Raw genomic sequence first — 24,786 nt, 5'->3', positions numbered from 1 at the left:
TGTACAGTCTTTAATTTTTACACCCTAAATAAACCTGTACACATTATTGTTTTGGTATAAATAAATATAAAACTATTTATATTTATTTACTACATTAAAATAATGGCCGTATGGTTCCGGCATAGAATAGGCCACCCCTTCCTTTTTCGTGAATGTCGTAAGAGGCGACTAAAGGAGGGTGAGGGATGGACAACAGCGTCGCTCTTAAAACATCTCTAAAGCCTAAATGCAATGGCAATACCCCCCTAGGGTGAGACTTATGTTCAGTAGAGGACAGTTGAAAGTTGATGATGTATAGTTAACAGGACATATGGTGGAAAGTAGGGAAATATATTACGGTAACTAAAAACATGCATTAGTTTTCATATAAAATGAAACATTTACGTCGTCTGTCTCATTCTATATCTGTGGTTTGCCCAAGCTTGAGATCCTAATAACTATACTATTTTTATAAAAAAAAAAAAAAACTACAAAGTAATTTTAGGACCTAGTCTGTGCACTAAACATCGGTATACTTTTTTGTTCGTCAAATTAGAATAGATTTTCTTTGCATACCACACGAGTCTGCTTCTGCGGACTTAGTGTGTCGTCTGTCCAAGCCATTGTTGCTGTAATCCTAACAAGAAACTTTAAGTGTTTAAGGGATATGAACCATTAAAACAATATTACTAATTCTCATCAATTTATTTATTTATTTATTTTTTTATATATTTTACGGACATTTTTCATCTAAGCAAAATATACACATTAGTGAATTAACGAATTTAAGTACTTCCGATCATAATTAATATTAAAGTGATTTTTTTTTAACACTGAATTATTAGATAAACAATTAGGTACAACATCCTTGTGCTATGTAAAAAAAAAATCTGGAATAATTGCATAAAAAAATACACTAGTTAACTTTTATGTCGTATTGCATATTTTTATAACTGCTAAAGTTTACCATACAAATTAAGTAAAAACATGAATTAACATCTAATTAAATTAGGAATGTACAAACTTAAATATTTACTATTTATAAGCCCTAACAAATCTTCATAACATACAATCACTGCCAATGGAAACTATACAACAAATACTATGTGAATATCTATATATTTTCAAGCTGAATTCTAAATAAACATAAATTGATAATATATAAAATACTCAAATTATATAAATAGAGTGTCTCCATAAAATTGCTTCCAGAAAAGCGGGTCAACTAAACAAAAAACATTATTTATCACGCAATATTGTATTTTCATACAATTTTGCGTGATAAATAGTTATGAGTGATTCCTTTATAACATCTATATTTATTTTGTCTTATAAATTATGCACCTTTTTAATGCGTAAAAACTCATTGTACTTATTAAATAATTAAATATAGATTCGTCAAGATACATTTTGTGTGCAAGTTCATTAATGAAAAAAAAAAAAGAGTCGACTAATTTGACAATTAGCTAACAAAAAGACCTGTTTCTGAGGCTCGATGCTCTGCCTATATAATCTAATATGAAATCATATTACCCAAACACCAAACTTGATCGCTACACAAATGATCTACTATTACTACTTCGTGACAAAGCTTATCTGTTGTATGCAACTTCGATAGGAAAAATAATAATTGTATTTCTTAGTACACATTAAAACCATGTCTTGGGTGACTAGTATGTCATAATGTGTATTTTTGTTCTATTCTATATTATTTATACGTTTATACAAAGCGAAGTTGATATTTATAAACTCATAATAAATTGCTAAATTACCTAAATTAAGAATACGTAAACTGCATCGTCACGCCATTTATTACAGGCGGAGTGTATTATCCTTTTTAATATACCGAATAGTGACAAAACCTATTTTTATACAAAACAATCCCAAGCGTAATAAAATTAGTTAATTAATTAGGACCATCTTGTTGTATGAAATAACAGGATAAAAATAAATGTATAAAGGTACCAATTCTGAAATGTAAATTTATTTATAAAGAATTAAAGATAAGATGTATCAAATTAAATATTTTTTTAAATAAATTTAGAGACTGACTTTCAGAATCGGATCGATGATCTATAACAATAATTACATTTCCTCTATCGCATTATTTTACCTATAATATTACTTCCATTACAAACTTCTTTGCAAAATAAGTACCTACAATATTTTTTTAATTAAAGAAATCCAAGTATTTTTAAAATAACATTGGTCGGCTTACTGTAAAAGTGCCCTTTTCTTGCAAAGAAGTGTATACCTACTATAAATATCTATATACAAAAGCGAAATATTATTCACTGACTATTGAGTTTCCGGAACTATTATAGATGCCCATAATGCAACGTAATATCCACTATAGCATGTTTATTTCATGCGCGGCGCTCCAGCAGGACGAATATTATGCACGAGGAGAGTTGACATTGAACACAGATCGCTTTTTTCTTGTTATACTATCTGCACCTTGCGGCTCGAGTCTCGCATACTTGGTCGGGAGTACCACACAAAAATTTGATTCGCTTAACTGAATATTGCTACAGTAATGGGATAAACGTAACAATATATAAGCACAGAAAACCGGATCAATATTTATACAGTTATGATTTATTATTCGTAAAATCTATATTATTTCTTTATTAAATTCGAGTATCATTGAAAATTGCCGGTACGTATATTTTTTGCGAAATTATTTTATATATAATAAATATTTATAATATATAGAATAATAGGTAAAATATATATATAAGCTATAGAAGCTCAACATGAAAGAATTTAATTCTAGTCACCAAACGTTAACTATATAATAAACGATTATGAGACTTAATCATTATTGTGCACCACTCGCAAATTCAGAAATGTCCAATCACGAATATGTTTATATTGTTCAATTTATAATCGAAACGTAGTAACAGCTACGAAATTTTATATTAGAAGGAATCTGTAGTAAGCTCAGTATGTTTTCTCCCGAATATAAGTACTATTTACTGAAGGTATGATGATTACATTTAAAAAAGGAGTTATTTCTAATGTTTGAAGTATCTTTTACCAGCACGGGCCCAGTCAATGTATATTATATATAAATAAAGCAAAATCTAAGCACGTTCGAATTTAATATTTTTATTCTTATAAATTAGCTTTGTTTACTGTCACAAAATAGAAGATTCAACACAATAAAAATAGTGACGCATGTTACGGGTGCAAACTCCTTCCAAACCATACTACAACATACCAATACATATTGCACAATAGCTGTTCCCACACACAAATTCCCAGAAAGAATGAAGACATACTTTACAAAGAAAATTGATAAAAGGGAATACGACAGGGCAGTGAGAAGCCAGTATGTTTTAAAAGGTCTAAGCCGATTAATCCATCGAAATATTTGTGAAACCGATATATGATATATATTAATTCGCATCAATGTTACTTTCATTGATATTAGTTTTTTTATGCAACTTAGAAAGGCAAACAAGCTGACGGCCCGACTGATGGAAAGTGGCCGTTAACCGTCGGTTACAGACACGCCGAGTACCATGGATATAACAGAGTATACTGTGTCGCCCGTGATTCCCTTCACGCGTAGATATTTCTGAGAAATAAGGTAATAGCTTCAGTATTATCAATAAATATTTCACGATTTTATTTGGTAATATTAAGTTTACAATTTATGCAATGATTTACTTGACTTTCACTAATAATTTGTAAATTAATTTTATCCTATTTTTCCAATATATTAGTCTACATTTTTTTAAAGGCATTACAATTGACTAAGCCCTAAACGAAATAGTCCCCTTGTACGTAATTAAAACAATGTTGAGATAAATAACTATAGCCAAATATCTGTAATACAATGACGCTACATGTTTATTACTGTCAAGTCAAAATTAAAAACAATAATAACTTACAAGCAGATTAATATATTCTTGCTAGTGTATTGTGCACTTTAACATATTTCGTATGTAACAATTAAATATAATCGCTGAAAGAAGCTTTTTCTCCATAAGCCATAGCATAATTTTACTATTGTAATAATAAATGCCCACTGCCTTAAACATTCTAATAATTTACATATCAAGAAAAGTTATGAAATTTCTAAGTTAAGTTGCTCAGTCAAACTACAGTTATGATGACAACAAGTACAAATGTGCCTCAATACGATTAGATATTTTTGATATTAAACACTGTTTCATTTTATATTTAAATTTCGTTTTATTTCGTTGACATTTGCCTATTGTTTTCTGTGTTTATCTTAACCTAAATCTATGTTAGGTTTATATTTGTTAAGTTATATTATACATGATTGAGAATTTGAATTAGTATCGAATCGTATCGAGTAGTAACTATAATAATTATATCTCAATATAACTTAATGAAAAGATAACTATGTTTCATTGTTAAAAATTTATACATTAATTTTATTTTAATGCAATAACTACCGGTCTAACTTATGTGTAATTTGGTCGAAAAAGATCGATTAGTTTCGGGAGCATACGACAAAACACTGTTTGAATGAAATTAAATACTCGATCAATTGATTTTCTATTTATACTACTATTGGACATCAGCATACCATCTTAAGGCCGAGTCAATTGTTCTTTTATTTACATTTTCATTAAGTTGTATTGAAACAGTTGGTCACGATCTTCTCATTGCCAATACTGGCTATATGCTTAAATAAATAAATACTAAAATATTAAATTTACATATTCGCCTTTCACAATGCTTTTACATACCCGATTTATTATACACCGAAACCCCATGATAGTAATTTCAGTTAATGATTCTTCTTTATAGAGAGTGAACACTTGTACTTTTTTTTACTCTAAAATAATTACAAATTCCATCGATAGCACTATCAACAAACTTTGGATCATCCGTTAAAGAAATTGAAAAAATATACAAATGTCAAAATAAATTTGCGGGTGCCATTCGCATAATTAAGGTCAATATATATTTACTAAGGAACATTCAAATTTTTAAATAAAACAGAAATCTATGTTGCTTCATTACGTGGACTTAAAATTTTAATCAATAAAATAAATTACAAGACGACATTAATCGATAACTGGTACACTTATTAGATTATTTATTAATTTATCATTACATTATATGCGTATGTATTCATTATGATTATACTGTCAGCAAGGATAAGATCGTGACAGAATTTATAATAATAACTGTATTTATTAACAAGGATAACAACGTGTTTATAATTACATTAGGACTGGAATAAGTTTTGTTGTTTGGCGTCATTTTCGAAGTCGCTCCATGCGTTGTTCAACTCCATGAATATCATCTTGGCCAAATTCTCGTTAGGAGTGCCCATTTGCTGCAAATGTAGAGGAGGTATTTTATCGTCAATGACAATTGTTTTAACCATAGTTATAGTGGTGTCACATGGAAAGACTGTACTTGTACCATTACTATTTATTGTGTTAATTTATATATATATTTAATTATATACTTCAAAATTTTCTCTTTATTTTACTCTTTTCTTTTACTCTTTATTGCGCTTTTTATAAAATTAATATGCAAAGTTTTAATGTGAAGTGATTCAAAAGGCAGCCTTATCGCTAAGCAATTACTTCAATCTTTGGGTAGAGAAAAAATACAAAGAACACGTGGCACACTATTATACAGATACATAAAGCATACTTAATAGTACATATACGAAAGAAAGAATAAAGAAGGAAGATGAGAAGCGAGAACACAGGAAAACAGTAGTAATGGTATTACTACCATTACATTACTAGTAGTAATTAAGTAGTTAATAGAGGTCCCCTTGTCAAGATGAGATCAGGATAGATGTTGAAATAGACGCAGCGATAGTGTAAGCGGTATATCTCGTTGAGGTAGATGAGGAAACGAGGGTAGACTCTGTGGTAGTGTGTGTATCAGACACCTCGTCGAGGTAAACGGTATAATAGGTACGATGGTAGTGCAACTGAGTACCTCGTCGGCGTAGTCGGCAAAATAGACACACCAGTCGTGACATGGTGTGTTGTCGGAATCAACGGTGAAATAGACAAGGTTATAGTAAGAGAACACCTGCAGAAACAATACAGTAGATAGACACCTACCTTGTCTGGGTGAACGGCGAGACAGGCGCGTCGGTAGCTCCGCTTGACGTCGGCGGCGGAAACGAGCTGCGACATATCGCAGCGTGCCCAGCGGCAGTCCTCCCACACTACTGAATGTAACGAGCACAATAGCGCTCGAATATTTGCTTTCTTGCCCTCCGTCTGTAATTTAAAAATTAATTTCTATCAGTATGTAATTAGAAAAAAAAACAAAGTTTTTGTATTATATGATTATCAATAGTCGCACATTATTATTATTGAAAGAGGGGCTTTTTCAGGCAAAAAAAAACCTGTAACACTGCGAACTTTCCATGATTTTTGTGCTCGCCTTTTTTACAGTTTTGCTAATTCCTATCAATAATAGGAATTTTAAGATGTTTTTTGTCCTGTAAATTCACTGCGTCAAGTATAGAAAAACAGATTATATACGTTTGCATCGGAAATAATATAATAACGTAAAATTTAAAACATCTCTTAAATTCACAATAAAACAAACATGTACTATGTAATAACATTAAGTACTACTAACCCATTCATGTATCTTTAATTTTTCTGGGTCCATTTCCTTGACCATTTCTTCTTTGCGCATTGCGTTCATGGTCTTGGGCCCGGTGTCTCGTTTAGTTGCGAAGTCGTAGCCCTGGCTGCCAAGAAGGTCACCGAATACGTCTCCAGACTTCTTCGGTTTCTCATCGGCCGGTGTTTTTGCAGTTTCAAAATGAGTCCGACTGTGAATCAAACAAATATACTGTATGGTGGCTGTATAGGACGAAATCAAAATCATTAATATTTAGGAGTTGTCGGCTGCGCTCGGTTAGCAGAGTGAAATCGTATCATACGGCCCACTAGGCCATACAGAACGAACAAATAGAGATCTTATCACACAGCGTTAAAGTGTCTATTCGCTCATTCTTATCATAAAATCATAATTCACTTTCAATAACAAACAGTGTACGATAATAACAATAGCCAGTGCGACATCATATTATTGCGCACAAAAATATTTTTTTATGATTTGCCACTGGTGGTACCATAGTAAATAAAAATAATAATTTCACTGAATGATAATGAATTAAATATAGCAATAATATACACTGTCGTGAAGGTCCCGGCATAGAATTCCTTCCTTCCCGTGGTTATCGTAAGAGGCGATTAGAGGAGCTTGTAGTGGAGGGATGAGAAGCAGTGTCCCTCTTAAAACATTACCAAATGACTAACTACCACTGCGGTTGCCAACCCGACAAATACAGGCAAATTTCATGCTGAACATGGCCCCTTATGGGGCTATGTTCAGCAGTGGCTAGTTAACGGTTAATACAACAATAATGGTTATGTCTTGGATTATATAAATAGATCATTGAGCCTTAAAAACGAGTAATTTTTTTGTCAGATATTTATCAATTTAGCTAATTCATTTTTTTTTTATCAGTATTATATTTACAAATAAAATGTATCTTGACATATTATTTAATAAATAAAATGAGTGTTTACGCATAAAAAAGATGCAGAATTTATAAGACAAAACAAATATAGAAGTTATAAAGGAATCATTCAACTATTTATCATGCAAAATTGTATGAAAAAGTTGAGCTTTAAGGTCCGTGCCTAGTACAGTTTTTTAATGGGTGATGATGACATGGTTAATCTATATAATATCAATATATGTTGGCATACCACTGAAAGATGATTCGAAGATGAAAAGAGGTGATAATGACGAATTTCACCTAACCACGATGCTTTCCAGAACGACCTGATAAGGTGAATTGTTAGAAACGGGTCCTTAATGGATGACAATGAAATGGTAACCTCGCCTGTGCTATTGGTATACACTGGCGGGGCACCAATGAGTATGAAGCAGATCAGTTACCCTATCATGACGAATTTATCAATAATTAACCATGATGGTTTCTCGGGGGAACCGCTTGGAGGTCGACCTGATAGGGTTTTTTTTTGATAGTTGAAAATGGTATGGTAACCCCGCCTGCGCTGACAGAATACGCTGGCGGAGCACCAGTGAAGGGTGATAGACGAGAATGAAAACAGGCCAGTTCGCCCATCATGATGAATTCATCAGGAATTAACCATAATAGTTTCCGGGGGGAACCGCGAGGAGGTCGACCTGGTTGGGTATATACCTGATAGGGTATATTGCTAGCAATTAGGCAGTCAGACTCCATAATTAACAACCCCTTTCCCCCCGCTAGCAATGGGTGAGTTAGACCGTGTTACTAACAATCCCTCTCCGCGTGTGCCTAGTAGAGCGTGTGCACCTGTAATCCGGTTGGTGTGCTGGCGAGCGCGCGGGGGTGGCGGGCGGCGCGTGCGCGGGCGTGTGCGCGGGCGAGGCGCGCGGCGAGGCGGCGCGCGAGGCGGCGGCGCTGGCGGCGCCCAGCACGCCCAGCTCCGCGAACGGATCCTTCTTCGTCTGCCGCTCAGGTGGAACGCTCTGCGATCGCCCTTTGCGAACAATACACCGTGCGCATTAACCAATATATTGTTAATGCTTTTCAGTGACAAATCGTAATATTATCATCTAGTCGAATTAAATAAAATCATAATTAAAATAATTGACTTGAATATATTATATAATTACAACAGAAATTATACTATATTATTCCAATAATGGCATTATTTTTTCTTCTCTTACAGAATACACGTATAACATAGTCTTAAAATGAATTAAAATTAAAAACTATTATAATTAGTTTTTAATAATTATATAAAAAAAAAAACTTAGTACTATTTCCATTCCACAATATTTATTAATTTATATATATATATATTTATAGATTAATTTTTAAATATTTATATTTTTTTTTTATAAATTTTATATTCTATTACTGATGTTAAAATTGAAAAATGTTACACATTTTATTTCTCGTAACCATCGATCCTGATTGATGTTATAAATACATAATTGTAATAAAAAAAAGTTTAAAACGCTTACCATCTTCTTGTATTTGTTGTGGAGTTAACAGCGGCTCTTGTTTGGGAAGAGGATCATTGAGGCCGAAAGGATCGAAATTGAGCGGATCGCAGGAGTTCGCAGCGGGCTTGTCAGTCGTCTCCGGCGGTGCTGGCAAGTCGCCGAATATACTCTGAGATGAGAATGGCTGCAACAGACATAATATAAGACGAGTCAGACGAGTCATGGAAAGCGAGAACCTCTATGTCAATTGATTTCTCAATTAACATAGAGGTGCTCTTTACTAGCTGTATTCCTAGGCTACGCCCATTGCCGATACCTTCTTACAAAAATGAGCAATCAAATACAATTTTTTTTTAATAAAACTGACACATCCAATAATTATGACGTTTAAACAAACTTTTCTGCTTTATTATATTAGTATAGATTTATAAGTACATTAATATTAAATTGTTATTTCACGTAATTTAAAGCTGTTTTTGGAGTAATTAAATTTTTTATATACCCCATAAATTTTATATAAACTAATAACAATTTGACAGAATATTTAAGAAAACTTTCCATTAGGTTATTCATAGATACTTAGTGTTATAAAATATTTGACACGCTTGAGGAAGAACGAAACTTTAGCGCATGCGTTCCTATTGTTTAGAGAATCAAGTTTCAAATTCGAATCATATTGGAAAAAAAAACCTGTGGGTTATCAGCGGCCGGTCTGCTGCTTAAGAAGTCTCCGAAGGTTTCATCAGTCTGTTTCTCCATCATACCGAAGAAGTCGAAGGAATCGTCACTGGTCAACTTCTTTTGTGGTTTCTGCGTCTCAGGTTGGGGAACTTGACTGGAACTCAGGTTAAGGAAATCAGCGTCGGAAACAGGAGGGACGACTTCGGGTGCTGGCTGGGGAGCGGCGGGAGCGGCGGGGCGCGGGGGCGGGGGCCGCTGCGGAGGAGGGGCTGGCTTCTCCGCTTCCCGGGCCGGATAATCAGCTGTTACTGTTGTATCACAATATATATTTGTTATTATCAAATAAAATCAATGTTTTCTTTGGTATATTAAAGACTATTATCGATTTACGAATTTTTTTAAATATTTTACTGATCAAGCGTATTATTTGAAAATAAGCTGAGACGAACGAACATGAAAATCGATTTTTGTCTCTTTCAAACATATATATAAACATTACGAGAATAATTAAATTGGAAAACGTTATGCAAGGCAATTATTTTATATTAAGTATTTTAACTAAATACCTAAATATAATTATATATAAAACTGTATTAGCAAATAAATGATTGATTGATGGAAAGCATATTTAGTTAAAAATAAATAATACATTCACACACAAAATTACATATATCTAATTAAACATAGTGATTTAAAATAAATATCGGAAATAATGAGTGAATAAAATGTCATGGCATTTATTAATATAGGCAAAATATAAACAGTTAGAAAATATATGTATGTATGTATAATAAATAAACAGTGTAAATTAATTATATACGTGAAAGATCTTAATAATAAAATAATATTGTAACTGGACGATATCTTTACATGGGAGAAATTCAAATTGATATGAAGGAACTTAATACAAGCGATAGAAGTCAAAATAATATTTTTTTTTTTATTAAATTTTGTCTGTCTCTTTGTAAGTTCTGGTGTTATGCAAAAACTACAAGACTAACATATATTGGATGCGGTTGTCACTGTAATGTTCTTGAAAAGCGACTGACTGACTTAAAAACTGGTATATGTTTTATTTTCATACACTATTTAAAAAAAAAGTTCTATTTAAAAAACTTAATTGGATGCGGTTGTCACTGTTGTGTGATTGAAACTGACTGATTTAAAAACTGCTATATGTTTTATTTTCAAAAATTTAAAAATAAAAAATGATTTTCTTATATAAAAATCAACTTGTACGTATATTACATGAAAAAATATAAATAATAGATGAAATATACACGAAAAAAAAAAGTGAATTCATGTATATTACAAATATAAATTTTGATTTAAAAAAAAACTTTCCTTTATTATAAAATAAATATTTTGATTTAACAATAAAAAAATAATTTTTCAAATCAGTTTGCAAATGACAGAGTTAAGAATTAACAAACATTAAAAAGAAAAAAACCGAATTAAGAACCTCTACTACTTTTTTAAGTTCGTTGATAAATAAATAATGTAGACTAATCATATATATATGAAATATGTATACAGTAAATATATACAGTAAATTAAAAGTAAACAAAGTGCAACATGTATTAGTGGTGCGTTCTAAAATCACTACTAATAATCTCAACACATAGTAGGTTGGTCATTATGACATTAGAATATAAATCTTAACAAACCGACCTTAAACATTGATTTCTTTTTGTACAAACCCGATTATCATAACATTTTAATAGTAGTAGGGTATCATTACGTATTGCAATATTCTATTGATGCATCACACGACCCATGCTATGTGTAAAGATTATATACTATAACTACAGAACATACTTGTCCGAGGTATCGCTGCAGCGTTTCCTCGTAGATTAGCTGTATATGAATAAATAAATACATATATAAATAATTAAATTTGCAATAATTATAATAGTTATATAGTTTTTATATTATAAAGTCTAGTTTCTCATAATATATAATTATAAAAAGCTAGACAACGAATGGTCGAGTGCATAAACCAGAACATCTGAACCAGGATATTGTTATGTAAACAAATTTTAGTAAATTTTCCGATTCTGATATATTTAGGCACATTTTGTTCACAAAATAATTTTGAAACGGTCCAGCAAGATATATTTTTTTTGTATTTTAACCTGTTAGTACCGTTAGATATAAGGGTACAAATCAAGCATCATTTTGGTAGCTCAAAAGATCATGGAATGATGACAGTGTTACAGGCTTTTCTGCTTGAAAAAGCCGGTCTTTTTCAGTGATTTTGGTTATACTTTGTAAGATCACAAAGTATATATAGCCTATTAAAAAATTAAAAGTTTGGTAACTATAGACTGACATTTTAAAACTAATAAATTTTTGCCTTAAAATTGTACATTCATTTTCATTTCTGGCTCATATCAATAAATGATCACTGTGGCAGATATAAGACTATTTTTTTATTTTTTTATATAGATAAAATAGTAATTTATTCTCTTTCTCTTATAGATAACAAACCCATAGTAGATTACTCCTTATATGCTATATATACTTATATATGCGTGAATTTACTGGGTACAGAGGAAAAACACCTGAGTCCTCAGTAATGGCAGAGAACAGCATGGGGGGTATCATGGGCGAAACAGTATACTCTGTTATGTCCATGGTACTGCTCATGTCTATAGGCGACGGTTCACCACTTTCCATCAGGTGGGCCGTCATCTTGTTTGCCATTCTAAGTATTTTAAAAAAAAAATAAGTACATTAAGTTATTAAAGTGATAAAAAATTCATAACTTACCAAAATTATCGATAGTCTCATCCCGTTCTAGATTGGTAGAGAACAGCACATCCGGTGTTCGTATCGGGAACGAGTGATCCTCCTCCCAGAGATCGCTGCGGGGTTTCCGCCGCTCCCCGTTCTGTACTACGAGGCTTATCACCGCGGTCAGTGTGTTGACGAGTAAGTGGTATATATATGTGTACTGGAGACGATATATGTCGATGTGTGTATATATATAATTATTTATAATTTATGTAAATATTTATTTAAATTTCGTCGATCTCTGATCTGTTATAAATATTTTTTATTACAAAAATAAAGTTTTTATAAGTACATTCAATCATAAATACAGTAACATTTAAATTTCCTATTAAATAAAAATATAATAATCAAATTTATGTAAAGCATTACAAATGTAAATTATAAAATTACTTCTTAATATAATAAAATTGTAACTAGATTATATCTGTGCATAGAAGATATTTAAAAATATTACAATAATATGAGGGGACTTAATAAGACTAATGCAATCAAATACAATAATTTTTAAGATTTTTGTTTGTCTGTATATTTGTTCCGCAAAAATTACTGCACCAAATGAATGAGATTTTACATTTGTATTTTTGAAGGTGTAACTTAAAATCTGGTGTATGTTTTATTTTGATACACTATATAGAAAATAAATTCAGAGTTTTTCAATGGATGCTAATGGAAAGATAAATTCGTCTAAGCGGTATACGCTGGTGGGAGACCAGAGACAGACGATATGTGAAGATGAAATCACGTCAATTGGTTCGTTATCATTTAGCAGGAATTAATAATATTGGTTTTAAGTGGGGAGCACGCGATAGTCAACTTGATAAGCTAACAGCACTGAGGCTACTTCTGTTACTAACAATCTCTTGCTGCCATGCCTCGCAAAGGTGGTTAAACCACTTAAGCATCTCGAACGAGACCCTCTCGCGTATTAAATGTGTTCCGATTTGCGCTATCCTGAGTACCTCTCGTCACTTATAAATACATACATACATACATATCTGTCACGCTTGTCTCCCATTAGGGTAGGCAGAAACAATGGAACGCCAAATGCTTCGATTCAAACAAACCTCTTTCGCTTCTTCCACATTCATCAATCTTTTCATACACGCTCGCCGGTTACGGGTACTTTTAATTTAGCCCTTCTTCAGCACGTCGCCTATTTGGTCGACATACGTCCGTCTAGGGCGGCCCCTACCGCCATCTCCATTCATTCTTGCTCGATAAATCGTATAAATATTATTTATATTTTTATCTGGAGCGATACATTCTCGCCCGTTTGTATTTCATAGAGCTTAGAGTATATTTAATATAAGCTCGTTCGAATTTAGTGCGTGCGCCAGTGCGCCAGTTGACCTCATTTCACAAAAAAACCCTTGCATTAAGTGGTTAAAGATGGAACAATTAGATACTGTTGAAGACAGCAAATTCAATAATGTTTTACCTGGTAAATTTGATGGCGTGGTGGTCGGGCGGCAGGAAGCCGGTGTGGAAGTGCAGCGCGAGCATGGGCACGGCGTGCAACCGGCCCAGCTGCATGCGCGCGTGCACCGCGCTCACCACCACGTCGCCGCACACCGTCGTGTCCAGGGGCAGCGTCACCTACCACCGCCACCATCGCCACCACACATCAGTTTACGGATTACAAACTATATGCGGTTCAATTCTAATAATGCATTTCGTTAAAAACAGAGCTCATCGCGAATGCAATTCGTCACAAATACAACTCATCGAACTTTTTTTTTTTATTTTTACTTTTTTTTTAATATAATAGTTTTTTTTTAATTTTTATTTATAATTTACAATTCAGTTTTATATTTCTTTCTACGTGTCAGTATGGTAGAAAGCTGGCTACTTTTTGCGTATACTGGATTTGAATTATATTTGCTATTATAATAACATCTAATAATCAATTAAATAAAAAATCAGTGTAGAAAATACTAAATCAATAAAAATAACAGTTATTCCATTTCGTGACTAAGTGTTTATGTAACAAACTGCCTTAAGACGAGTTACGATTATAGCAAATTTCATAAATCTTCTCGCTAATAACCTAATGCAGTCGCAAGCATACTAATGATAGCGGAATTAAACAAAATCACCCTTAATCAACGAACCTGTGATATGAATTTCCGCAAAGTAATAAGTACCTAGTTCAGTAAAATAATGTACATATGACCAAATACGCGTAATTCAATAAAACACTACAACTATTTATTTATTTTTTACAATTTGACAATTTCATAGTCGTGTATTTTATAATTGACTAACGAGAGAGTGTAAATATATAGTATGCTAAGCATTTCGAAATCGTGTACCATTAATACCAATAAATATAATCTAATAACGTTGCAAAACTGTTTGTGATTTTTTCATTTTTAATATACCATACAAACTTAAATGATACGATTCGTCATACGAAACAACTCACCTTCCCTTCTGCCATTGTATACATATGTAATCTATCGTAATCCTGCATTGTAGACAACAGCAGTCTATCTTCGTTGTAAATTTCAATGTAGGGTCTACATCCGTCTCTGAAAATTACCGATATTTTTTATTTATATCACGAAGGTGGAAAACAAGCATACGCCAGTTAGATGGTAAACAGTCACTATGAAAGCATGCGACACTAGGGGTGTCATGTGCGCGTTACAGACCCTGAAGAAACCATAATCTTTTTTGAAGAATATTTACACATTCACACCAAATTATCACAGGGGTAGGCAAAGAGAAAATTTTCTAAAAAATATTATAAAATACAGTCAATGATATAACACTAAGTTGGCTCTACAGCCCTACGGCATACATCAAACACTAAACAACAACAAAATGTATAAATTTTTTAAATTATTACCTTGCTTTTGTAAAGAGTGGCACCGGTTGAATGGTGATAGACACCAAGGTCACAGGCCTAAAGTGAACGAGCATTGGTTCTGGCCTGAAAAAGATTAAATATATTTATTTATGATAATATAAAAAAAATAAAAAAACTAAATTCTGACATTCAAGAATTAGAAAGATATCTATACAAAATGTGTAGTATATACATAGTTATAAATGTAATAAACATATAATTTTAATTAGGTTTCATTTCTTAAATTACCTCCAAGGTATTGTAATTAAAATAAGTAAAATATTAATAATAGTTAATAACTAGTAGTTAGTGAATAACTAATATCCATTCCATCCATTTTCAATATATGTCTCTGAAAATGATCTCTATGAAATTTAAAAAAAAAAAAAAAACTGGACTATTGTTCTGATTTGTACTCGATCGAAAAAAAAAAGAAACAAAGAACGTGCTAAAGATCAAATGATGTAACAAACCTTATAATATTGCTAAGGTAATAGAGATATCTCAATTGGCCGGGCGGAATGTTGATGGGACAGCGCTTGACCGCGAATATCTGGAGCGCGTCCTCCGGCACCGTCACCAGTTTAGAGTACAGTAGCAACCCACAAAGCACCACACACGACATCATTTTGCCGTCCTATAGAAAAAAAATCTATTTAATTATACCAATAAACTATTACTACTTACTATTTAAAGTAAAAAAGAAATTGGCACGGGAAAACGGCAAGAGTACCTATCGAGAGGCTATTTGAAACTTAGTCGATAGATGGGTAGCAATTGCCAACCCGCTTGCCAAACGTGGCATCTACTGGCAAAACGTCCCAAGGGGGAGACCTATGGTCAGCAGTAGCTGATGATTATGAATCAGTGCCCACCTGGCATGTAATGATTAGAGCGTTCCGATCATCCTTCCCGAGGTACTGGTACATGTCTTGCAGGAGGGAGTAGAAGGGCGCGAGCAGGGGCGCCTTGTGTGCCGGCGTGGGCCACAGAGCACGCCAGGCCTCCACGCCGTGCCGCGAGAACTGCGACCGCGACCCGCGGCACACGTTGTACACGCAGTACTTGCCGCCAGGGTGACGGCTCTCCAGGAACGCCTGTTTTACATTTTATACTTAAGTACGGCTATAATTTTAGCAGGTTAGGCAAAATATAGGCATGAATGATGAAAAAAGTATTTATTAGTAATCGTGTAGGGAGGCTATAAAGGCAAGACATGATTATCATCATGAATTACATATCATCAATTACATATTAATTCAGTTCAATTGAAAGAAATAATAGATGGCTTCACCAATTTATAAAGAAGTTACGTTATTTATTTATTTACACTTTATTGCACCATTTATAAAATAGTAAATACATTTAACTGTAATAAGAAATGATACAAAAGGCGATCTTATCGCTAAGCAATCTCTTCCAAGTTGCGTTACCTTTAAAATTATAAAAAGATAATAAATTAAATTAAATACGTTTGCTTTATACATAATTAGAAACGCTTATAGGCTTTAATTAAGTATTCCTTTAAGAGTGATTAAGTTACTTACCCTGACGTCATCTATGTGGTTAGTCTTGTACGCACTCTCTAATCCCTCTGAGGGGTACGGCATCACGATTATTCGACTAGTTATATAGCTGATATCTAAATCCGTCCTAGCTATCGACCTGAAACAAACAATTATCAACATCATAGTATTGTTACTTTAAATTTATTATTAGAACGTACCAGATGAGATACCCAATTGGCAGCCTACTTTCGTCTACACTCTTTCATTCCTTATTCAACCAACGTAGAGTATGAACATTTAAAATAGTAATATAAAATATTCTGTCATTTTTTATCCGTGGCTTCTTTATAAAAAACATTTAATTTCTAGTGCAGAACTATTAGTTTATTTAAGATTATTTTCCAGATGGGGCCTGAGGGCATACCATGAAGTACTTTCGAAATTTCGGGGACGAACGAAACATAAATTTGATGTTAAAATTACATAATACATGCTGTTTAAAATTATTAAAAATGTTAAAATATCGTTCCTTTGGACTATTAAAATAGGATTTATGATGAACGAAATGTTAAGCTCCATTTACTGGGTTGATTTTGATACGAACAAAAACACGAAATTGAGCCCGAAATTTCGGAATTTCATTTCATGGTAGACCACCTGATCTTTTATAAAAGACGCATTTGTAGCGTATAACTGAAAAATCCAGATACTAGCATGAGTTTCCATGAGGTTAACGTGAGCATTATAGGGGATATATATTCATATATACCAACGGAATACATTTTTAAAAGGACGTTAATGATTCAATATTATTACATCAGATTTAAAAAAAAAATGGAAACCATCTTTATTTAAATGAACTTGATTACAATTTAAAGAACTAAGTTGACAATTCTACTTACTGCTGTACTGTTTGCATAACTTTTGAGGAAGTGTCTTTTAAATTTTTCAAGAAGCTGCCAGCACCTCCCTTTATAGATGAGAATAATCCTCCAGAATTACCCGGTACTTGGGGTGGGGGAGCATTGTAGTGGGGCGCAGCTGGGGGCCGACTGGGCGGCGGAGGCCGGCTCGGCTCCGGCGGCCGAGAGTTTGGCACCTCCTGGCTGTTTGACGTTGGTTGGTCTTTGCTCGCTGAAATAAAAATTATATATATTTGGCGCACTGTCATTTCACGCAATATATAAAACAATATCTATGAATAGTACTGACCATGACAGTGTATATTACTTTCGGATTTCATATTATTTATTTAAAATAGTAAAGTTAAGAAATATCTGTTATGTTTGAACATGTTAATTAACATCCTAAGTTTAATGCATGTCTATATTTACATTCGTATTAATATATTGTTATAATAAAATAGGTATATTTTGTATTTATAAAAGAAAAACAATGTGATGATTTATATACTATTTATTATTAAAATTAAATATCTTACATATCAATCTCTTAGGTCGCTAATAGTAACAAGAATATTGCTCATCTATAAATTATATAACAAAACATTAATTATTTTTTATAGCAATAAACATTTTTGGGAATATGACGGAATGAGAACAAATGTTATTTAAAATGGAATAATTTACACGAGAAATCAATAGAGAAAATCAATATCACAACACATTTGTTTTTAAATGATATTAAGTTTTTAAATATATTTATCACTTAAATACATTTATACTAACGCAATAAATTCAAACATACATTGTTTGAATACTGATTAGATGTGTACAACATTTAACTTACAAAATATAATTTTATAATATTTAAAAAAGCAACACGTTCTAGAAATTCGAATATAATTCCTATTAGGCCCTTTGAGAGGGCGGCATATTACGAAACAAATAAATAAAAAAGTTTAAATATAACTATTCTAATAAAAAAAAGCACCGTATGAAAGGTAATTTATAAATAGATACGTAAAAAATTGCAACTATTCTTACCGTTGGTAGTAAATTAAATTAATAATTTAATTATTTATTATTAATTTTGTGGAAATGTTAAATTGAGCATAGATCCTCTATTCATATGGTAAGACGGGAGTATTTATCTATAGTTGGAATTTGTTACATTAATTAAAACAGGTTTCCTTTGCAGGCAAATGGGTGATACATCAAATGCGTACGGAATAACTCATGACGTGTGAAAGTGTAGGAACGAAAATCAATAATCATATTTTTAAAGAAGTATTTTACCAATAAAGTTGCACATTTTTTCCAAAGAAATACAGGTTTAAAGCCACTAAAATTTTTAACTGTTACGAATGTCATCACTTTTTTTTACCAGTATGGCATCGACGCAATTATCTGTCACGTTTCAAAATCAATTTAAAATTATTAAGAATTTCCGATTGATTATTTAAAAAATGCTCTGATAGCGAACTAAAAAACTTTACTTATAGAATACATTATATACAAATTTAACATTGTTTCTATATTTGCTATCAAAATTTAAATTTTCATTAATAGCTAAATAAGATTATTGCACGTTTAACGTTTTAGTTCGCTAGCAGAGAACTTTTTAAATAATCAATTAGAAAAATTGAACATTGTTGAATTACTTTTTGAAAATTGACATGTAATTGCGACGTTGTTCAGCAGTGGATAGATAATGACTGAGATGATGATGATGATGATGAATTGCGACGTTGCCACATTTCGGTAAGCAAGTTTTAAACGCTCTGAAGTTAGTATGGAACTTCTAAAATTTTTAGACTGTTTTAACAATTTATTTGCACACACGCCAGTGCTACACACAAGCATTTGGTGTACTCAACCTTTTACAATCTAAAAACTACAATGGATATTATAATATGTTTATCTCCTTCCCACAGTGCTTATTTGATACTAAATAACTTAAATTATTAAATAATGTGAATATGGTAACAAATTAATACTACGACGCGTGCTAATGTCACGCCATGTTTGTACCTATGCAAATATTAAAAAGGGCTATAGAATAAATTCGGAATGCTCACAAATTTCGATCTACGAGATAAAGCAACGATGAATGCGACTTTTGACTTGACGGTGGAAATAAATGTTGGAGCTTCTAAACCTCGGATGATATAAAACCGGTTTATATTTATATAAAATCACAATCTTTAAATATAAAAGTTTTAAATAAAAGCTTGGAAAATGACCACTTGGTTGGCTCATCACAATATTCCTAAACATACAGCTACAGTCTGTGTCTACTTCACATCTAGATGTGAGACTACACGCAGCTGGTATTATTATAATTGTTGTTTTAAATACTCATTGTTTCTCTAAATCTATAGTCGGGTAATTATTACTAGGATTAAGATGTAATTTCAATAAATAATTGATAATGTACGTATCTCGACGAAAATCAAACATAAGTAACCTACCTATATTTTTTTTTACCATAATTTAAGATTTTGTTCTATCAAAAACTAGAATGAATTACGACAAAATAAGTAGAGACGTAAAACGGGATTAACTTCTGCTTATTCCAAAAAAATATAATATAATGAACTTTTTAGAAGTTGGTTGAAATTAAATATTTATTCATGGCAAACTCCTTTCTTCGCTCAGCGAATTAAAAAACGCTAATTGTGATGAAAGCTTTTTCGATTTTCGGAATCTGAATCTATATAGGCAGAATCCGATTAAGCCTTTAGTAGATTTAGTAATAGCAAAATAGGCACTTGCGATGTCTACTCAAATCTGATAAGGTGTTATACAAATATCAATATTTATAAGTCGTAGAATTTTGTTAATTTCAGACTTCACGTTGTTTACACTTATAAAATTTATATTTGTGACTTAATATTTAATAATTTGTTTAGAATAATAACAATTTTGTATTTTAACTAGAAATAACGATTTCATATAATGGACATCTAGACACTTTTTTTTTACTATTTATACTATTATTTATACAGAGAAAATAATTTGTATGTAAATCAGAAAAATAATATTTAAGACATTGGTAAAAAAAATAGCTTTCGTAGTTGAAATAGTATTCCTAATATTCATTACTAACCAAAATTATAAAATGTATCGTATATGTAAAAAAGAAATTAATTAGCAGCATTCATTATGCCACACTTTAGTTTTTTTTTTCTGTGTTCTAATGAACATAAAAAAATGTTACATCATAATTTAGCAGTAGGCAGTATATATTGTATTAGAATCCTTTGAAGAATTTGCACTAAACTCACTTTAAATGCAATAATATTGGAATAAATTAGAGACAGCTTCGCGAAATATTGGCGACAACTATCACATTGGATTTGTAAGTTAATTAACTTTAGTATAATACTTTCTGTATCATGTTCTCGCTAAAATTCAGAAAACTACATAAAACGTAAGACAATTTTTAAATATTGCTTTCACGTCTCAAAAAATATTTATGCATATTTATAAGCTACATTGTTTGTATGTTTCTAATCAAATATTAATTTAGTATTTTACTTATTAAGGAATGTGTAAAAAGGACTTTCATGCGACTATGTATAACTATTTAAAATATAAAGTATATATTTAATTACATAGTTATTGTCTTTTTATATTTATAAAAAAAAATATTATAAAAGTAAAAAAAAAAAAACTAAGTAACTTGTCAATAGTGTTATATTTTACATAGTGGGATATATTTGACATTTTTTCTTGTTTCTTAATTATAGAAAATATTGACATTTATGTCGTATATATACATTTAAATATATTACATACATGCAACAACAAAATAGACTTAAAAACATTCGAAAAACTCAAAAAAAAAAGAATTATTTATCAATTAACATAACACTGCATACAAGTTTTTTATTAGAGCAGTTATAGTGTCAAATAAGTGAATTATATATATTTATAACAATAAAAAAAAAAGATATTGCCACCAGAGGTGCCAATCAAGTTCCCATATATTTATTAAAGTTTTTTTTGACAACATATTTATATAAAAAAAAATCCGAGAAACTGATGTGTATTAAAATCAGTACTGTAACGTCACTAACCTAAGCATAAATTATCAAGGACATATAAACATTATCAATTTTACCCTGATTACTAATGTTTTCTTTATAATTAATGTTAAAAATTTAACATTAATAAAATACATTAGTTTAATATTAAAAAATATATATAACAAAAATAATAATATAACAAATGAGTGATAAGACACATAAACAGTTTTGGATAGCCCTAACGTAAGTTGCCATAAAGACGATAACGAAATAGTTTATAATACAATTAATAAATAAAAATAAATACTCATCATTGAGAGCATATCCAATGTTCTAGCAAGCGGTCAGTGTGAGTGACGTCCGTAGGCTCATGCTAGCGCCGCGGGTCATTTAAATGAGAAAACGATTGGACATCCGAAAAAGTTGAAAACACCTAAAATGAAAAAGAAAATGTGATATGTAATGCAATCAAAGAGTATAATAATTCTGTATAAAGTACGACGCCTTTACTTGTGTATATACAATACTAATAAGGACCGTTTTTATTACAAAATTAATTATATATTTAGTATCGGTATGGTTGATTTTTATATTTGGTATAAAAAATAGTATAAAACCTAATAAAAAAAAGTCAAAATTGGAGGTTTTTAATAAAAAAAAATAAAAGGTGTTAATTGTTTTTTTATTACAGAGATGTACAATAATTATACATCAGAATAAAGGCGTGGAACTTTATACGATCTACGCACACTTACATGCAAGGAGTATGTTGCAAGTTCATTCAAACAAAACATAATAAAGCGTTGATTCTATTGTAAATAGATGCATGCAAACAATCTAATGGTATTCGTTAAAGTCGCTATCTAGCCTCCGATATCAGTCCTCAGGGCTAAGCTATACTACTGCAATAATCATAGATTAACAGTTTATATCGCTCAATACTATCTAGTAGCCCTCAAATGTAGATTGCGTTTCGACAAGGGACAGCGTATATAAGTAATGGTAGATAATTTAGGCCGTCATTACAAAAAAAAAATAGTGAACAAAAGAGTATTTCACGTATACTTTTATTTTTTTTTTACAATTTATGAAGCTAATAAATTAACGTATTGCAATATATATGTTTATTGTTAAACTTTTTTCAATATATTATTCACAGGATCATATCGATATTATTGATTAAATTGTAGTTTAGTGCAACAGAAAAACGAAAGTGTATAAGTGACTATTCCAAGGAGTAATTTCTAGAAACCAGGAATAACAAAGAATTTTATCACGATTTATATATCTAGTTTAAAGATTGCAAAAGATTTATACATTACGTAATATTAATAGTCCTTATTGGTTACTAGTCTTTATTGGATATGAATGAAACTAAATAAAAATAATGGTTGGCTCTTAGATTATTTTTATTTTTATATATATTTATATTTTATTATTATAAGCAATTATTACCTAAATAAATAAACAACCCTTTATGTTGTTTATTTAGGTAATAATTTCATTATCTTATAAACGCTTTTTTTAGTTTATTATTCAAAACTACATTAAGATTAATTTTGCCACGTAAAATATCTACAAAGATATGTTGATTAAAGTTGTATCTACAATAGAATAATAGTCAAATAGATTAGTCCGTTAGGATTAGCACGACTTAGACAGGTAGATAGAAATAGGCAAATGGAAATGGTATTCTAATTTCAAAACCAGTAATTATTTTTATACCACTGTAAAACGTGCTTGAAATAATATACATGTATTATACTAATATTATAAATATTAATATATTTGGACATTTGTTACTCAACTACTCTCAAACAACTGAAGACATTTTAGGATTATGTTGGTACATATTTGGATTACATCCTAGTAATACTTTTATCCCTCTATAGAAATCACGCAATGGATTTAGATTATATATCTTGAGAAAAGCTGTGCTGGGTTTCGAGTTAGTACATACCATTTCCAACTAAACCTATATATTATGGTTTCCTTAACCACAATGTGACAATAACGCAAACTCATTAGCGTCCCAAAAAGCTAGGGTCAGTGAATTGGTACACTATAATATATATAATACTTACTAGTTCTTAATGAATATGACACGAACGAAAAATGATGATCATAAAACTTAAACCATTAGGATAAGACCCAAAATTGATTAAAATTATTGGTTACGTTAATCGTTGATTGAAAGTTAGAGAAGTGCTAGTTGCTGATTAACTTTAATCAAGATTAGCACGTAGTAGTAAATTTACTAAATAATAAAATGTAATGTCCTTCACATTTACGCTTGTTTCATATTTAGTCAATAATTTTTGGTTAACCTATTTATAAAATGTTACCTCTACAGAGTAAAATGGAAGTCTGTAGCAGCACATAAATCTAAGACTATAAAAAAATAATCTAATTTTCAATTGAATTAAAAATGTAAAATCACAGAAACGACAACAAATTTTGAGCCTTCTTACTAACTTATTAGGTATCAGTATAGAGGTTCAGCATTTTTTGACATTTATCGACCATGTTCTTTTGGGGGAAAATGTGAAACAAAACCATAGACATTCACTTTAGATTAATCGCATTTAAGACTTTGGTCCCCAATTTGTTAATTTTTTTTTTAAATGTTTACATAGATATAAGTGCTGAGTATACGACTTGAATGCAACCATATTGCTACCAACAGTTAAATATTACCCTTATTTAATTCAAATAAAATAATAATAATAGTACAGGAAAATGCTGTGTAGCAAGTCAATGACACTTTATCATGTCTGTACTGTTTTGAACTTGAATTGGTTAAGATTGATATTCAACTATCTATGGAAGTATATTCAATAATTACCATCTGTTAAAGACACTAAGTTCACACAAGTTATACTATTAACAAGTTATTAACTATTATTTCTGATTAATACTATCGGCTAAATAGCTCAAGTATTTAGGGGGATTAATAACTACTGCGAGCTTCGGTTTTCATTCTAATTATCATGGTTTAAAACTATGATACTCGTAAATGCAGTTGACGCCAACGC

At 31.2% G+C, this 24,786-nt stretch overlaps 1 protein-coding gene and 1 long non-coding RNA gene across 2 annotated transcripts in view; both read right to left on the bottom strand.

Annotated features, from left to right (window-relative positions):
* Positions 1–3,865: 3,865 nt before the first annotated feature.
* The window catches only part of LOC113519954 (cyclin-G-associated kinase), a 32,478-nt gene continuing 11,557 nt past the window's right edge, over positions 3,866–24,786 (bottom strand). The window contains 16 exon segments of the mRNA XM_052894793.1: positions 3,866–5,302; positions 6,054–6,215; positions 6,583–6,781; positions 8,324–8,510; positions 9,001–9,166; positions 9,673–9,971; positions 11,482–11,520; positions 12,436–12,607; positions 12,666–12,705; positions 13,898–14,055; positions 14,885–14,990; positions 15,311–15,394; positions 15,784–15,947; positions 16,186–16,407; positions 16,858–16,975; positions 17,721–17,952. Of these exon segments, the coding sequence (XP_052750753.1) occupies positions 5,192–5,302; positions 6,054–6,215; positions 6,583–6,781; positions 8,324–8,510; positions 9,001–9,166; positions 9,673–9,971; positions 11,482–11,520; positions 12,436–12,607; positions 12,666–12,705; positions 13,898–14,055; positions 14,885–14,990; positions 15,311–15,394; positions 15,784–15,947; positions 16,186–16,407; positions 16,858–16,975; positions 17,721–17,952 (2,459 nt within the window). The 3' untranslated portion in view covers positions 3,866–5,191.
* LOC128200664 (uncharacterized) lies at positions 18,217–22,863 on the bottom strand. The gene is made up of 2 exons (XR_008252838.1): positions 22,507–22,863; positions 18,217–22,184 (listed from the first exon to the last, which is right to left on the bottom strand). It is a non-coding gene; the product is annotated as an uncharacterized LOC128200664 (long non-coding RNA).

The sequence above is a fragment of the Galleria mellonella genome, unplaced genomic scaffold (assembly GCF_026898425.1).
Source record: "Galleria mellonella isolate WM207_F2 unplaced genomic scaffold, CSIRO_AGI_GalMel_v1 utg117, whole genome shotgun sequence".
Lineage (NCBI taxonomy): Eukaryota > Metazoa > Arthropoda > Insecta > Lepidoptera > Pyralidae > Galleria > Galleria mellonella.
The sequence above is the reverse complement of the archived record's forward strand: the minus strand, read 5'-3'. Positions and strand labels throughout refer to the sequence as shown.